Consider the following 19,054-nt stretch of genomic DNA (forward strand, 5'->3'; position numbering starts at 1 on the left):
GAAGATATTTTTGCACTTTTTAAATTTATTTCACAGGATTTCCAACTTATTTCTCTGTTGTCCACTTGTTCTTTACCTGCTCTTCTGCTACCTTCTTTCTAAATTCTTCTTGGGCATTCTTCTCTCAGTTTGAATACTTTAATCTCCTGTCTCATATTGTTATTTATTATTTTTTCTTTCTGTTTTTCCTTTCTATCCTCTGTCTTACCACTACACCAATACCTCATAAAATGATTTTATGATCAGTGTTTATTTCAAAACCTCTTTTCACTTTTGCATCTCTTACGAATATTTCACCCCCCCCCTCTCTCTCTCTCTCTCTCTCTCTCTCTCTCTCTCTCTCTCTCTCTCTCTCTCTCTCTGCACAATCATATTGTCTATTATAGATCTTTTATTTCTATTTGGTCCCTCTCCAGTACATTTACGTATGTCTTTACGTACGTCTTCGGTGTTAGTGATAATGGCATCATTTGCATATTTACAGCATTCTCTCCTCATTGTTATTTTTTAGTTATAGTCATATCTTTATCCATGTCTTCAGTACTTGTTGGAAATATTTCATAAAATGTATATGTGTTTTTGAAGTTTCATCTTTATTCTGTGCACATATTATTACTGAAGTTTATTCCTAGTTCTGTTCTAAAATGTCCATGATCATATTTCTCTCATTTATAAGATTCCATCCATTGACATTTTCTTTCATTCATCATTCCTACCCTTCCTTCTTTCTCCTCCTGGCCTGGGTCTGTTAACAGAGAAAATTTAATGTTACACAAGAATACGAAATGTATTACCCTGTTTATAGTATATTTAACTTCATAGGGTCCCATTGCTATTTTTAGAATTATACACTCTGTTTTATTTAGCATACTTACATGTAATTTAATTGGGGGACGATGTTTCTAAATATAACTTGTATTAATACCCCCTCTTCTTCAGGATGATGGAATGACGAAACTAAAATACTAATATGGATACAGGTAGTTACGTAAATGAATTAAACACACCCACACACCTACCTTTCGGGGGTAAGCATATTGGTGATATCCTGTCAGTGAAGTTAATGGGTGTTTGAAGCTGGACGAGTATTATATCATTCTTGTAGTGGTTATACATCACTTCAGGACTCTTCACTATTATGACATCTGAAATATTTCTAATTAATGCATTATTTTTGTATCCAAATCTAGTTGATCTGCCTGTTGTCGTCCCATTCGCAGAGTCAATAAATGAAGGTTGCTTGGATATTTTCCTTCTGCTGACCTCGCCCAGTACAATGTCCCAGCCTTCGAACCCTCTGAAATTCGAAAGAAATTATTAACAGAAAAATGCCACTAGGATAGTTTTATTCGCCTTTACATTCTATAATCTATCCTATGTTACGTATATGCAAGTATATTGCATATCTGAACCCCGCTTCAACGAATCGTTAGCGCTCTTGCTTGAGGAATTAGCAATCCCGGACTGAATCCCAGTGGAAGCTCCAAAATTTTAGTAATGGTCCAACATCGTGCGAACACTTGGGCAGCTACTTGAAAGCAATGGTGCTGATTTTCGGTTTCGAGGGACAAAAAAATACGCCGATGGGACCCAATACCCTGAGCACGCACCACCCAACGGAAAGCAGCATGGAAGACCCTATCCCGCATTGCGTTATGGAGGTTTAGTGTGTTTGTGTGAATGCAGGGTGGATAAAAACCATGCTTTTTATTTAAAAAAATAATTTTTCTTGATTTTTATTTAAATCGGATTTTTTTAGATTTAAATTTAAATCTATTAGTTTGATTTCTTTAAAAATAAAAAAACATTAAAAATTGCTTGTGTGTTTTTTGGCACCATACATATAGATATGTATGGTGCCAAAACTTGTTTATAGAAAAGCTTTCTCTAGTAAATTGCCCTGTAAAATGTTTGAACACTTTGAATAAAGCAAATAAAAAAATATATATAAATATACACTTTTTCTGTTTTTGAAACTGTACCTAGCATGGAAATATTTGTTGAGTGTGTTAATAAAACTATATAAATTTCAATACCTTTTATTCCAGTGAAAATGAAACATTATTGGTGTACTCTGTAATTGTAAATTAAAATTTTAACTTAAATATTATTATTGTCTTGGTAGTTGAATTTTCGAGAGCTTTTAATGGTAGTTTGAAAAAATATTAGGTGCCATATTTATTTAGAGTTTGATGAAAATGACACTATTTATGGTTTAACATGATTAGAATTTTGTATATTTTCCTACACAAAATGTTTGCTATTTTTGCCTATAAAATTATTGAATTTTAAAATATGTGTTTACATTTCCTTTCGTATGAGTATCATCAGTAAATGTATTTAATTTCCTTTATTTTCCTTTCCTAGAGCATAATAAACACCATTAAATTATTACAAAATTAATGTACTTAAACCAAAAGTGATTCTGATAACTACAAAATCCTTATGTACATTATTGTATGAATTATTTATTTAATGCGATTTAAATTAGTGATTTTTCTTTTAAAAAAATTACCTGATTTATATTTTTATTTAAATCAATCCACCTTGGTGATATGTGAATATATCTATATAATTGACGTTATTCTTACAAACAAATGGAAAAATCACATTTACAAATATTTCAGAGTTCAGCAGGTTAATCTCCAGGTCCAAACACACCAAGGTGTAACAACACTTTAAATCAATTTGTCGCATTTCCGGTAGAGGGAGAAGGAGAGAGTGAGAGAGAAAAGTAGGGATTTATAAAGACGCACATATGCATGAAGTCGTACATAAATACATGTAAGTTTTGCTGTGAAACACCCCATAAATATGATGTTAATTTTATTGCCACGGTAGATAATACGGCCCATCGTAAAATTAAATCATCCTTTTTGATTTTGAAGTCCAGTTATACAAAATTGAGCTTTCTTGGTTCCAAATGGTTGTATCGTAACACTAATGTGTAAAAGGTATAACAAATAACACCATATAAACGAAAGTGAACGTTAATTAATTTATGTCCTAATAAAGTTGTTGAGTTACCTTTTCTTGATTTCTTCTAAATCCTGGAACTTCTCGAAAATTTCCCCGAAGCAATGGAGCGCCGTCAGGACGTATCTGTCGTTGATCAAGGAAGAGCCGCAGACAACGGAGTCGTTTCTTCTCAAAGCTCCCAGCCACGGGGGGTAATCGAGGGCAGGGGTCCCCCCGATCACTCGACCCTTCTTCTGTTTAGCCCTCTTGCCACAATCTGCCAATGGAGGAACAGTGAGAACGGTTCCTCAATACTAATTAAAATATTATTAATAATTAATATTTCAAAATTATCAAACTTCAAGGGTCCAAGAACGATCAATATCCTAGAATACAAAACAACTTTCTTATTGTCTAGATTAGCCGAAAGAGGTATAAAGCAACGTCAAATAATATAAATGAAAGCAAATGAACAAAATCGGTTTATCATATTAACTAAGGAGGATAACTTTCACTTGGGAAGCATTACTTTAGTAACTGTACAATATGCGTTATATATATATATATATATATATATATATATATATATATATATATATATATATAAGGTGTGTGTGTGTATTTGTGTGTATGTACGTATATGTGTGTATTTACGTATGTGTGTGTGTACTAAAAATACTAATTATTCGTTCTAATGTAAATTTATTTTGTGCATGATTAATCAAATGCAAAAAATAATTGTTACAATTATTGATATGTATTCACCATTTATGTCACATTCCAATATAAGGGATCTTGCGCACACTTAGTTTGGATAATTCAGTAACGTCTGCTGCCTATTCCCAGACCCAAATAAATGTGTAATGCCATTAGTTTTTATTATATTTATTCAATGAACGACATTTCTTCAAAACATCAAATGTTTCCAGGCCACATTACTTTCCATTTATTTCCTTACTTCAGCGTCTCTGAGTTTCTCTCTCGTCGAATGAAATTCGCATTCGCAACTGTTCGAAGTGAACACTGGCGCTGTTTTCAGAGGCGAGTAGAGGAAGCAGAAAGGCTCTAATGGAATGTAGCAGTGGGCCTTCGGACACGCTTCACACAAAAAATTGAGATCTAGTACCTACAAGCATGCACTGAATTCCCTCTTCATCATGTAATGTTGCAATTCCTTTCCATTCCTTGACGTGTGACGGAGTCAAGAGCAGCTCACATATCGTTGTAAACTGATTTTTTTTCTTTAGAAAAGGAAATATCACCTCACACTGTTCTGAGCATGGCAAAAAAGCGTAAGAAATTGGTGCCTTGCCTTGAACGAGGAAAGCGTATGAAAAGAAGTGAAGGGGAGGGATAGCCGTAGTTGTAAGGAAAATGTTGCATTGTAACAATGAGCTAGCTCCCTTTGCTTACAAGGGAGGTTATCTAAGTGTCCCCCTCCGATTTCCATGAAACTTGGCAGGTGTATAGAGGGGACCAAAGGAAGAAATACGTGTTTTTTTGTTTCGGCTAAAAAACTGTTTTAGGGAGAAAACCTCCCTTCAAATGTCAAGATGAGGAGAAATTAAAGTGGGGGTCTGACCCCAAACCCACGTAAATATGACATAGGAAGAACACGCACATATAATTGGAACACACACAGCACATAACTGTAGGATTGTCAGTACCAAACGCAAGTGCTATCGTGAAGGACGATGTCGGTTGAAGTTCTGTGCTAATAGTACTCGCAGATACACAAGTGGGACACTTGAGATATGAAGTGTATATCACTGGCAAACACAGCTCTGTGCTGTGTGTGTTCCAATTATATTTGCGTGTTCTTCCTATGCCATATTTACGTGGATTCGGGGTCAGATTCCCACTTCAATTTGTCCCCATCCTGACTTTTGAGTGGGGTGCCCCCTAAAACTGTTTTTTAGCCTAAATAAATAATCACGGATTTCTTCCTTTGGGACCCTCTATACACCTGCCAAGTTTAATGGAAATCGGAGGGGGACACAGGGATCAGATCTTCACTTCAATTTGTTCACATCTTGACATTTGAGGGGGGTTTTGTCCCCTGAAACCTTTTTTAGCCGACACAAAGAAACACGTATTTCTTCCTTTAGGCTCATCTTTACAATTGCCAAGTTTAATGGAAATCGGAGGGGGACACAAGGGTCAGATCCCCCACTTTGTTCACATCTTGACATTTGAGGGGGGTTTTGTCCCCTGAAACCTTTTTTAGCCGACACAAAGAAACACGTATTTCTTCCTTTAGGCTCATCTTTACAATTGCCAAGTTTAATGGAAATCGGAGGGGGACACAAGGGTCAGATCCCCCACTTCAATTTGTCCTCATTTTGACATTTGAGAGGGGGGTTTGCCCCCTAAAACCTTTTTTTGCCGAAACAAAGAAACACGTATTTCTTCCTTTGGTCCCCTCTATACACCTGCCAAGTTTCATGGGAATCGGAGGGGGACACTTAGATAACCTCCCTTGTTAGTATAAAAAAAGAATGTATTTGTCCACAACTTTCGGGTGGATCTGCGAGGGAGGACGAATGTTGTAAAACAAGAACAAGGAATCTGCTCAAGAAACAGAAGTTGGATGTTTTGCAATCATCGATGGATAAAGATAAAGATCAGAGAGAGATTATTGTTTCAGTCTGTTTTTTTAGAGTGCGATCAACAGGTTGCAAATAGCATAGAGCTTTGATATACGTATATACATTAGCGACGTGTAGTGAAGAGACACTTCATTAAAGTGATTGCACATTTGAATGTCATACGAGAGAGCAGGCTGAAAAAGGCGAAGTTGTTAATATTTCACAATTCTTGGTGTAGTTTGGAGTACACCTGTGTGATGAACTTGAGAGTTAGAGTGGTGGCTAATTTCCACTAAGAAAACCTTGGAGCTGAGATATAGTGCTTTCTGGATGAGAGGTAGAGATACTCATATTTAAAACTGATTCTCCCGTCTTTGTGTGTAGTATGGTATCGCAATTGAGGAAAGGTGTCAATTTTCATTATTGGACACGTTGTATTCAACGATGCAAGGCCAGATGCAATGGGTGGAATACATTACAAAAATACGTGTATGTAAGAGTTACTTTAAAAATGTCAGCGTTTCAATTAAACCCATTCATAATATTGTAGGAATTGGTGTCATTTAGACGTTCTGACTTGCATTTCGAAGTTCTAAGAAAATCTTAAACAATCAGACCTTAATCTTGTATTTTTGTCACAGAACAGTCAGTCCATTTCGTTATTCAGTGCACAACAGAATCTGTAACTTATGCATTATGTCGCTCATTTAAGATTAAGTACATTAAAAATGGTAATTATTGAAGTGTACAATGAAATGTTATATAATGTCACGATTTTTTATTAGAAGAGATAAAGAAGAAATCGGCGATGCTCTTACACTAAATTTTGAACCCAAATATGGCCAATAACTAAGGCCATAAACTATATTTGGAAGTATTTCTTTACAATGCCATTAAAACTGTGATTAATGTGTTACTATAATGTTTACAAATGTGGTCACTATGTGGTGCCACCGGTGGCAGAGTTCGGTAGACATTTATGTGCAGAGCAAAATATCCTGAATGAGGCAATAATATCACACTGTGGCAGAAACATACAATCTGGCGGTAACATTTTCATCTAAACCGATAAAGCAGAGATGCATTTTTAGAGCAGGAAAAGAAAAACACGTCAGTGCTTGCCTCATGAAATTTAACAATACGTTTTCAAGAAAAAGGGAACAGTGGTCGGATAGGTAGTTGTTGTAGTAGCTTGTATGGAAACACATAATACAAGAGATAGCCGATTGTATCATGATGTTGACTTTCATATATACTGGTGTATGCAGCCAATGGCAAAGTTAATAGTAGGTAAATTGTCAATCGATATTTTCAAATTTTTCCTGTGAAAAGTTGTTCTTTGTTATTTAGAGGACGGAGTGGAATTCTGTTGATTGGAAGCAGTTGTTGGCCTTTAATTATTGAACTATTGACTTTTTATTATAATTCATTATCATCACAATTTGGAAAACAATGAAAATGATGATGGATAATTCGACTGCTGTTTCTTTTGCCATTGGGTATACAACACATTTGAATGTAGTCGTACACTGTCAATGCCTGCCTCCAGAAGAACTTTCTCATAAACGTTTCGACATTAGTAGATTTCTTCGCAAACATCAAACGTGTTTGGGCCATTTGAAAAGCACATTGAAAATACAGTGAAACACAGGAAAGTGTACTAATTTCAACACAGGGACCAAACGACAACGATTCATACGACATTATTTGCAACTGCACAAGAGAAATAATGAAGATTTTGAATCTTACTGATGACTGCGTGGTGTCATATGATAACAAGAGACATCCAGTGGAGGCAATGATCATTGACATAGTCCATAACGAAACAAACGTACCTGGTATTAGTAGAAGTATGAGCAGAATTGGCCCTCTACAAAGGTAACATTTTCTATAAAAGGCTGATATTGTGGAAAAAATCAGTTCCATGATAATTTTTATAGTAGAGGATATTAAATATTTGTCCGGCACCGTAGCCGTGCGGTCTAAAGCGTCAGGCTTTGTGCTCGGGCTACGGGACGCGCATTGGCTCGAGTCTCCTGGGTGGAAGCGTAACAATTTTTCTCCTGAGACTTGTATTATACTGTGTCCCGGGAATATCTGCAGCCAGGGAACGGAAGTAAGTCTTAACCAATGAACACGTACGAGGGAATGCGATTGCGTGAAAGGGTAAACGCGACAGCAGCTACCTGCCTTTTCATCAGCATGCACTGCTTCGCCCGGCACACTAGCTCCCCCGCCGCTTCATAGGCAAGTGTATGGAAATGGTGACCACCCAGCATCATGAGGAAATTGGAGATCTAGGAATGAGTAGCGTAACCCGGTCATAGAAACCTACAATAACGGCTGAAGTTTCTTCGTGCTGATCACTCGTCGCCCCGAAACTGGTTGGATGATAGCCCACTCTCTGCTGAGGCATGTGGCAGTGAGGCCGGCAATCGATAGGTAGGTCTTGGCTCTCACGAGCTGTTGCTCCACCAGATCTTTCTCTTCCTCATCTTTTTTTGTGCGTTCCTATGTGCGTGTGTTTGTGTAGCAATTCTGTATTTTCCAATTTAAAGTGTTAATGAAATTTCAACCATTACATGTGTATTTCCACAGCTGTTACTGTTACATTACGTTACGTTAGTGTGTATCCATAATATTATTCGTCTATTCCTATCTGAGAGTTTACCGTTTCACTTTTCAGTTGTTCAAGAAACTGCAGAAATATATTCCTAATATATTTCCTTTTTTTAATGTTGATGCTTTGGCAAAAATGTTACATTTGTCATAGTAAATATACTAACGATTTATATTTTACTAGAAGATTGCCCGGCGTTGCCTGGGGATTTTTTATCCCAATCTTCTATTAAAGTTGTCCGTGGGAGAAACATTGCAATCTTAAATCAACTCCGCATTATTTAATAGACTGCTCCTGTGGCTTGTTGATCGTGATCGAGAAAGCAAGTGTATCTCTCTCTCTCTCTCTCTCTCTCTCTCTCTCTCCCTCTCTCTCTAAAATGTCATCGTGAATGTCACCAATTAGCTTAGCGACTCCGAGAAACATGGATTCGAAACTAATGTAGGTCATTTTTGACATTTCATTTTTTCACCCCCTCTCACCCACATGCCGACAGGTGATGAACTTGGGGTTGAACGGCATTCATAGTGTCACTATCCATCTTAGCGGCCCAGAAAACTATGGATTCCACACTAATCTCGGTCGCTTTCGAATATTTTTACAGGTCACCCCTTCCCTCCCCTACCTCTAAGGGTGTCCGGGGTTTGAACGGCATTCGTAGTGTCACTATTCATCTTAGTGACTTCGAAAACTATGGATTCCATACTAATATCGATCGTTTTCGATAATTTTTACATGTCACCCTATTCCCACCCCCACCCCTAGGGGTCCAGGGGTGTCTTGAAGTTTAACGGAATAGGGAGTGACACTATTCATCTTAGCGACCTTAAAAACTATGAGTTCCACACTAATATCGGTCGTTTTACATTTCACCCTCTAACGAACCCCAACCCCTAGGGATGCCAAAGATTCCTGGGATTGAGCGGCATATGGAGTGTCACTAATCATCTTTTGCGACCCCGAAATCTATGGATTCCACACTAATATCGGTTGTTTTCGATTATTTTTACATGTCACCCCTTCCACTCCTACCCCTAGGTGCAGAGCGTGTCTTGAAGTTTAACGGCATTGGAAATGTCATTATTTATCTTATCGACCCCGAAAACTATGAATTCCACACTAATATCGGTCGTTTTATGTGTCACCCTCTTCCCAACCACACCCTAGGGGTGCCGGAGGTTCTTTGGAGTTGAACGGTATTGGGAGTATCACTATTCATCTTAGCCGACCCCGAAAACTATGGATTCCCCACTAATATCAGTCGTTTTCCCACCCGCACCCCTAGGGGTACCAGAGGGGTCTTGAAGTTGAACGACGTCGGTAGTGTCAATATTAATCTTAGCGACCCCGAAAACTATAGATACATGTCACCTTATTCCCACCCCCACCCCTAGGGGTGCCAGGGGTGTATTGGAGTTGAACGGCATTGGGAGGGTCACTATTCATCTTAGAGACTCCGAAAAACTATGGATTCCACACTAATATCGGTCGTTTTTTATTATTTTTACGTCACCCTCTTCCCACCCCCACCCTCAGGGGTGCCAGTGGTGTCTCACTCCCACAGTATTTTTTTTTTCCATATTGCAAGTGATAGCTATGTGTACCAAGTTTGGTTGAAATCGCTCCAGGTGTTCGAGAGTTATGGCGGAACAAACACACATACATATATACACACATATATACATTTTTATATAGAGGGAGATTACGCATTTTTACTTATGGTTCATCTTGCACCAAACTCTACATCCAATATTTTTTTCAGCTATTTACGTGTGTCTATTTTTCATATTAACGCAATGTATAATCCATAATACTTTAATTTGTTACGTTAGTCACTGTAGAGTATGATACTAATTAAATTTTATTCTTTGTTGTTAATCAGTAGTGATTTTTCATTCTTGGTTTTGAACTTTTAACCACTGTGTTATTTTTTTAAAAAAATTACCAACGTTTCGGAGGCTGAATCTGCTTCCGTCTTCAGGGTAGCTTGTAGTCTGTTAAATCATATGGTGTCTATAAATGGTTGCCCTGAGGGATTATTCTCGGTGGCCTAGGCTCCACCTCGTCTGCCGGTCACAAGGACCTCTATATACATTAAGTTGCCAGGGAGGATTATCAATGACCCAGGCTCCACTACGTCAGGTGGCCACGTCAAGACCTATTTTTGAATGTAGGTTTCCAGGGAGAATTATGTTATTGTGGCCCAGGCTCAACCTTGTCAAAGGATTTATGCGGTAGGATATAAACCCCCAAAAATGAAAAAGCTACTATCAGACCCTCAATGGTTGTGGACATACAGTTCTCCCAGTGCGTGTGCTACACTGATCATCGTTTGTATGATGACTGACCAAAGCAGGGTTGGAGATGTATCTATAAAGGATGTAAAGGGGGGTTGGTGTGAAATGTATATGAATAATTTATAGAGACTGTGCGTGAGATCTTATGTGTGTGGAGAGATAGTGTCAGAATTGTGTACTCTGGTCCCGTTGGTGGAGATAGGTTAGTTCATTGAACTCTCCAGCCTAATTATTGCCTATTTTTGTGGGAGCAGAAAAGGGCTTATTATCCGAAAGGTTTATTATCCTTTACATCCTTTACAGATACATCTCCAACCCTGCTTTGGCCAGTCAGCATACGAACGATGATCAGTGTAGCACACGCACTGGGAGAACTGTATGTCCACAACCATTGAGGGTCTGATGGTAGCTTTTTCATTTTTGGGGGTTTATATCCTACCGCATAAATCCTTTGACAAGGTGGAGCCTGGGCACAACAACAACATAATTCTCCCTTGAAACCTACATACAAAATTAGGTCTTGACTTGGCCACCTGACGTAGTGGAGCCTGGGCCACTGACAACTTCATGTATATAGACGTCCTTGTGACCGACAGACGAGGTGGAGCCTAGGCCACCGAGAATAATCATCCAGGGCAACCATTTATAGACACCATATGATTTATAAAGTCCAAAACCAAGAACAATTCATTTTTACATTTACAACTTTTGAATTTTGTCTAATAGCTTAGTTTCTAAATTATAAGTTTACAATTTTAAAATTCGCATTAAATACTTATAATCTAATATACAATAAATATTCTTACGACACTGCAAAAAATTTGCTCCTTGCATCTGAAACAAAGAAAATAGAACAGCATATTAGATAATTACATCTCCTGATTAGAAAATGGACTTACAAAGTAAACACTTCTGAAGATATATTGGCATGCATAATGATGAAGAGATTATGGCACGTTGCCGAACTGGTAAGTACGGAAGAAGACTCTTATAATAGATATGACAACACGCAGTGTGTGAGTCAGAGGCACGTAACTATTAGTTAATAAAATTTTCAAGTGAGGAAATTATGTATTGTTAGGAATATGTCTGTCTCTTAGAAACAGTCAGAAAATTGGAGATACGTGACTGCACCATATACTGCTACCGATTAGAAGTGGAGTGTGTGTGTGTGTGTGTGTATATATATATATATATATATATATATATATATATATCGATCTGACTCCAAATAGAGCTCGTCAGAGGATTTTATTTAAGCAGAACTGTAAACCACGTGTGTGGAGTCGTAAACATTCGAGTGGAGGGACACGGGCACAAAGCATAATATACTTGAGACTCGCGTACTTTCGACGTGGCCTTTGGCCACGTCTTGTACGCTCGCATGCGTGACCTTCGGCCACGTTGTGGTCGCAATCATGTTATAGATGGGGTTCTTCATAGATCTTAATGACTTTGAAAATGTCTGCATGTTGTATTGGATGATGGGGAACATGTGTATATGTTCGCTAATTTGAAATGTTTAGAAAGTAACTTTGTGTGTGTATGGGCTCTAATAAGGTACAAATATTCAAAATATTATTGTATATTTTCTTAATAATAAACTGAGTAAGTAATAACCGTTTCAAGATAAATAGTTGGATGTGTTTGCATAAACGAATTCAATAGCGACACTAAATTGAAAATGCAATATTTACGTATTTTGGATAATAACTGTGTTCCGTCATTCCCCACAAATTCCTACCTTGCCTCTGTAATAAATTCTGACGCTCGTATTTTGAAATACGAAAAGTCTAGCATAATTCACTTACAGTAGTAGAAAATAAACTTTCTTTAAGTTCCCTAGCAACGTCCGTTTCTATGGACAACAACAGGCACGGCAAGCTCTAAGGACTTGCATGTCATTATACCCCCTAAACATTTAGTTAAAACAAACACAATGTAGATATTTACGCATTGAGTATAACAATATATACGTAATTGTATCTGGGCTGAAACTCCTTATTATGTAGATGTCACCCTGGTTTGAGCCACCTTTTCAAAGTCAGGAGTTGATTCATCTGTGTGTTGTAGATCTGTGAGAAATATAATGTATCTCGACAATTAAGAATTGAAGGAAACAATGTGTGCTGCAAAAAATGTCCGTGGCAACGGTTGCTAAGGACGTGAAAAAAGGGCATTTTCACCCTTAAGGAAGGGCCGATTGAGCGATTTTTTAATTTTCTCGGTCTTTTGGAACGATTTCATGGGGGTCGTAATCGGGCGTTTTTCGCCTCCGGGGCTTCCTTCATGGAGAACATTTATGTCAGTGAGTCAGTGAGTGAGTGGTGGGATTGGGGCTTTATATATATTGGACTCGCGTACTTTCGACGTGGCCTTTGGCCACGTCTTGTACGCTCGCATGCGTGACCTTCGGCCACGTTGTGGTCGCAATCATGTTATAGATGGGGTTCTTCATAGATCTTAATGACTTTGAAAATGTCTGCATGTTGTATTGGATGATGGGGAACATATGTATAAGTTTGAAAAGTTTAGAAAGTCACTTTATGTGTGTATGGGCTCTAATAAGGTACAAATATTCAAACTATTATTGTCTATTTTCTTAATAATGAACTGATTAAGTAATAACCGTTTCAACATAAGTAGTTGGATGTTTTGCTTAAACGAATTGAATAGCGACTAAATTGAAAATGCAATATTTACGTATTTTGTTATTTCCACATTTCTTAACGTAATTGGATAATAACTGTTTTCTGTCATTCCCCTCAAATTCCTACCTTGCCTCTGTAATAAATTTTGATGCTCGTATTTTGAAATTGGAAAAGTCTAGCATAATTCCCTTGCAGTAGTTTTCGGGGTGAAAATAAACTTTCTTTAAGTTCCCTAGCAACGTCCGTTTCCATGGACAACAACAGGCACGGCAAGCTCTAAGGAATTGCATGTCATTATACCCCCTAAACATTTAGTTAAAACAAGCACGATGTAGATATTTACGCATTGAGTATAACGTAATTGTATCTGGGCTGAAACTCCTTATTATGTAGATGTCACCCTTGTTTCAGGCACCTTTTCAAAGCCAGGAGTTCATTCATCTGTGTGCTATTGATCTGTGAGAAATATAATGTATCTCGACAATTAAGAATTGAAGGAAACAATGTGTGCAAAAGAAATGCCCGTGGCAACGGTTGCTAAGGACGTGAGAAAAGGGCATTTTCACCCTTAAGGAAGGGTCGATTGAGCGATTTTTTAATTTTCTCGGCCTTTTGGGACGATTTCATGGGGGGTCGTAATCGGGTGTTTTTCGCCTCCGGGGCTTCCTTCATGGAGAACATTTATGTCAGTGAGTGAGTGAGTGGTGGGATTGGGGCTTTATATATATTGGACTCGCGCACTTTCGACGTGGCCCGTGGCCACGTCTCGTGCGCTCGCCGACGTGGTTGGCTTATTTCGAAAGTTTTGAACGTAAATTTATGTGTGTATGCGCTGTAATATGTACAAATAATCAAAATATTATTGGTTTCTTTCTTAATAATAAGCTGGGTAAGTAATAACAGTTTCAGGATAGTTAGTTAGATGTTTTATGTAAACGAATTCAATAGCGACACTAAATTGGAAAAGTAACATTTTACTTCTGTAGTCAGTTTTACATTTTTAAACATAATTGAAATAAAGAAATGTTTTCCTTCATTCTTCGCAAATTTCTATCTCTCCTCTGCAATGAATTCTGATGCTCACATTTTAAAATTCGAAAACTCTAATACTGTGCACAAAGTGGACTTAAAACACCAAATCAATCAATCAATCAATCAATCGAAAACTCTAGCATAATTCCCTTACAGTAGCATTCGGGGGGAAAATAAACTTTCTTTAAGTTCCCTAGCAACGTCCGTTTCCATGGTGAACAACAAGCACGGCAAGCTCTAAGGAATTGCATGTCATTATACCCCCTAAACATTTAGTTGAAACAAGCACGATGCAGATATTTACGCATTGAGTATAACAATATATACGTAATCTGGGCTGAAACTCCTTATTATGTAGATGTCACCCTTGTTTCAGGCACCTTTTCAAAACCAGGAGTTGATTCATCTGTGTGTTACTTATCTGTGAGAAATATAACGTAGCTGGACAATTAAGAATTGAAGGAAACAATGTGTGCTACAAAAAATTTCCGTGGCAACAGTTGCTAAGGACGTGAGAAAAGGGCATTTTCACCCTTAAGGAAGGGCCGATTGAGCGATTTTTGAATTTTCTCGGCCTTTTTGGACGATTTCATGGGGGGTCGTAATCGGGCATTTTTCGCCTCCGGGGCTTCCTTCATGGAGAACATTTATTTCAGTGACTGAGTGAGTGGTGGGATTGGGGCTATATATATATTGGATGAGGAATCCCTGTGCGGAAAAGACTCGTTCAGAAGGTATAAGCCAAAACAGTTGTGACGAACCGCAAACATGTAGGGCAATGCTAATTGCTAAAAACAGAAAACAACCTGGAATCTAATAGCTTAATATTGATAGTCAACGAAAAATAAAAGTGAACCATAGGACAAGGGAGAAATTACCCCCTGAGCTCAACTTGAGAATTAATTGTTGGGCCCTTTCGAACATGGTATCAATTTAAGGAAAGTTAACACAAGAAAACTGCATTTATATACCAGATATGCAGACATGCAATTTTACTATCCTCTTATATAATTTGTTTCTCCTTCTATAAATACACAATTATGAAACATAAATTTTGTAAAAGTTAATACTTTTTTAAATATTGTGCTTAAATTGAAAACACTGAAGACATTCTCTAGAATTAGTTCAAATATATATTTATTTTACTTTAACTTTTACTTTTTCAATTACCTCATCTCGACACAGAACTTGTGAAGTTAAATGAATAACATTTTAGAGTTAATGATGAATATGATAAGCTTAATAAAGAACCCGAAAGAACATAATTTTGAACTATATGCTCATTTCATATTTTCACATTTATCCGATTTCAAGAGGAATTAATTGAATTTTTATGTGAACTATATTGTATATATGTGCAGGGATCGAATTGGTATGGCATACCGGAAGTAAATTAAGATACCAAAAAGCATACCGGTAGTATTTTTCTAATATTCGCACATATTTATTGAAGCTGATCGCACAAGTAGCTGCGCAATGACCAATAATCGACTCGCTCATTTATCTCTCTCTCTCTCTCTCTCTCTCTCTCTCTCTCTCTCTCTCTCTCTCTCTCTCTCTCTCTTAGTGGTGATAAACAAGAGAGGATAATAATAGACATATAATTTAAGAAAGCACCAGAAAAACAGCATTGTATCAAAAGACAGGCATATGCATACGAGCATACCGGCAGTATTATTTCTAATTCGGCCACCGTATATGTGATAAAGGATCCTTTTCTTGCAATGTTTATATTTTTTTCTTACCAAACAGAAATCTGATATTTGGATTCCATACAGATAGACTAGCTGAATAACATAATGGTCCATAATGGTCAGTGTATGTGGTCCATTTTTAAGCTGCACTAAGCCTAGGTCGCTTATTTGAAGTACAGTTGCACATCAGATACTATATGAAATATTCAATTTGAAATACTTTCTTCTGTACATGTGTTACTTCATTTCTTCCAGTTTACTACTTGACGACAATTACTCTATATATATTTCTGTAATCTAAATAAAGGTGTTAATTTCATTAAATTTAATGACTAGTAAAGTAAGATGAAAATGTTGCAAATTCTGTCGTGAACCAAGTTTTAAAATTTCAATACCATTTGTTCACAGTAAATTTCCCGGAACAAAGAACTAGCACTGTCATTCTTACTCATATGACTCAGAAATTTGACATCTGCTTCATGTTAACACTTTACCTTTATTTTCAGAACTTGTGAATTCAGTCCAAAAAACATCATTTGAATCAGATTTAATTTTAGAAAATGTAAGATGTTAGAGCGAAAAAGTCCGCAGGAACATTTATTTTCACCACATACATACTATGAACACATTTCAAATAAAATTACATTAAATTCAGTTCCAAACATTATCAAGACAGGCTTTCTCGATGGTATAGACTACAAAGTAAACACGGATTTGGGGGCTTTTTTAAAATATAAAATCTGTTTCTCACACTATCTGATAACTATCTAATCCTGTACTGCAATTGTATATTTGTACAAGTACTTGTTGAGTTGTTGTTTTAAGTCCACTTTATGCACAGTAAGGCTAATCGGGACTGGACCTACAGTTTAAAGTGGGATCCGAACCACTATGTGCCTCCACCGGGTATCGAACCCGGGACCCCTTGATTACAAGGCAACGACGCTACCACTGCGCCATCGGGTAGGCCCTATTTGTACAAGTACGCACAAGGGGTACTGATTAGTGTTAAATACAATCTTTGCTAATTTGAAGTATGTTTACATACGTTTCCAGGATATTTGTAACAGATTTGTATAATAAAAGATGCAAATAATATGGGTCTCAATATTGTGTCATAGTCTTGTTGTGGCAGATTTTGAAGGAGGCGAATTTCATACTTATTGTATTTATTTTACTTACCATAAATATACTACTTGCAGCCATCATGCATACGTATTGTAATGTCCTCGCCATCTTATTTAGGAAAACGTCCCACCTTAAGTCAGCCACTTCGATACCTAAAATTTTATTTAAACGAAAGTTATTTCGTTCAAGATTACATAGGTTTAATTGATTTTTATAGTATATTTGTATGTTGGGTGCAACATTTTTGTATAAACAAGTTAGCTAAGGAGGGCTTTGTTGGGTTGGTTTATTTTAAATGCTATTTTCACGACACGTTGGAAGTAAAGTATAATAGGAAACGATATCTGGCCGTTTATGGTTATGTGACGTCACGTACCTCCAAGGCAGATAAGTAACAAGTTTTGTTGGTCATTCTATCGTGCGGAGCTGTCCTGTGTAACAGTGGTCCGTCAAATTGAAACCACTCCACAACAGAAGGTGATTGGTTGCTTTTACTTCGCTTTTCTGTCACTTTTGGCTTGTCGTGACGATGAGGATGAATGGTGGTAAGTTGAAATGGATGAAAAAACAATCACAAACACACAAGAACAGCACAACACAAGACCCACGGAGAATTATACTGGTCACAAGTCCAGACGCCATGGCCTCAGTAGTCTACAAAATTCAATCCAGGATGTACTACGTGGTGGAATGGAGGTAGATATTTGTGTATCTTCGCAAAAGGTCACCCCTTACACCCATAATACAACTTGAATTACTTTGGAAAACATTAAAAAGGAGATCGGATCAACTATAGATTACTTCTCCTTTCTGTCACGTTTAGCTAATTTCGAAGATGATGGTAAGTGATTATATAATGAAATTGATGAATGGACACACACAAAAACACACATGACCAGTCCTGGCTTAGAACCCTGAACCTTTGGAGTCGTAGCGAGCTGTGTCGCTGATTTGTGAAATTTCATACAATCGACACATCGTTGGGAACTACGCCACGTGTTATTGAAGCATTATGTAGAAACTTACTTGCAGATAAGCGACCGTGCGATACCCCAGATACTGCATGTGTACTCCTCCAACGATATTCGGATCTTACAGTAGTAGGCAAGGAGTTTGGAACTTGCGTGGCCCATGATCTGTCTCCGTGAAACAGACACGTGGTTAGAAAAAAATTAGCTTAGAGATTAGTTTACTACGTAAACTCTAAACGATTGACGAGGATCATGAATAGAATGTCAGTTTAATTATATGTCTCTCGGTTTTTGTATTTGTTGCCAATAGATGGTTCTAATTCCGATATTCGGTGTTTTTTTTGTGTGTGACAGAGAGGCAGTAATATTGATATATTAACATATCTTTACCGAAGCACTGGAATCTCATCAATTCTATAAGTTTTATAATTTTTGTCTATTAGTTTCCAGCAGTGATACATGTCGAACAATTCGATCGTTGACAGGAATGAAGAGACAGACAAACCAATATTAGAGAAATATAAATTGTTACGACCTTACTTATTTTGTAACTTTGCAATTCCATGTTAAAAGAAAAATTGATATAGTGTTACCTCGAGTTCTTGTTAATGTCTATGATACTACATGTTGTGACGCAAATATGAAAGCGCCAATCAAGGCGTTGTTGAACTAATGTATTCACCTTTCTGTAGCAATCTAATGAAGTCAGCTCGCTTAAGACAACGGGCATTTATTATGATGTAAATATAGATTTGCCAATCAAAGATTATCAATGTTTGATTAACTAACCTAATTGTAATTAAATAATGGCGGAACATTTAAATTTGTAATTTCCAAAATGTAAGATTTTATCAACGTTAAAGAAATAATTCTTAACTCAAATGAATATGTAAACTTTCTTTGTAAATTATTAATTGCCAAACTATGTATTTTTCAAATGTCTTTCTGTTGTAATTTAGAGTATTTTAATAAGAAATTACCTAAAGACAGGTGTTCGAGGCTGGAACTTTGGGTATAAATACGAAGGAGTTTGGTTCGTAAGGAGGTCTGTTCTGGTGTCAGTCTAGGAAGAAGTGAATAGGTGCAAGCTTCTCTTCTGTAAAACCTAGACTGGC

At 37.1% G+C, this 19,054-nt stretch overlaps 1 protein-coding gene across 5 annotated transcripts in view; it reads right to left on the minus strand.

Annotated features, from left to right (window-relative positions):
* LOC146003592 (trypsin-1-like) overlaps positions 1-19,054 on the minus strand; it is an 88,850-nt gene that overhangs the window by 19,802 nt on the left and 49,994 nt on the right. For 4 of the 5 annotated variants that reach the window (XM_083141898.1, XM_083141897.1, XM_083141896.1 and 1 more), the window contains 4 exons: positions 17,023-17,120; positions 11,270-11,297; positions 3,028-3,235; positions 1,020-1,297 (listed from right to left, as the gene is read on the minus strand). In XM_083141898.1, coding sequence (XP_082998024.1) covers positions 1,020-1,297; positions 3,028-3,235; positions 11,270-11,297; positions 17,023-17,120 — 612 coding nt within the window. The remainder of the gene's footprint in view (positions 1-1,019; positions 1,298-3,027; positions 3,236-11,269; positions 11,298-17,022; positions 17,121-19,054) is intronic. The other variant, XM_083141899.1, reaches the window with a different exon arrangement.

Source organism: Lepisma saccharinum, chromosome 20, assembly GCF_977018435.1.
Source record: "Lepisma saccharinum chromosome 20, izLepSacc3.1, whole genome shotgun sequence".
In the NCBI taxonomy this organism is placed as follows: Eukaryota; Metazoa; Arthropoda; class Insecta; order Zygentoma; family Lepismatidae; genus Lepisma; species Lepisma saccharinum.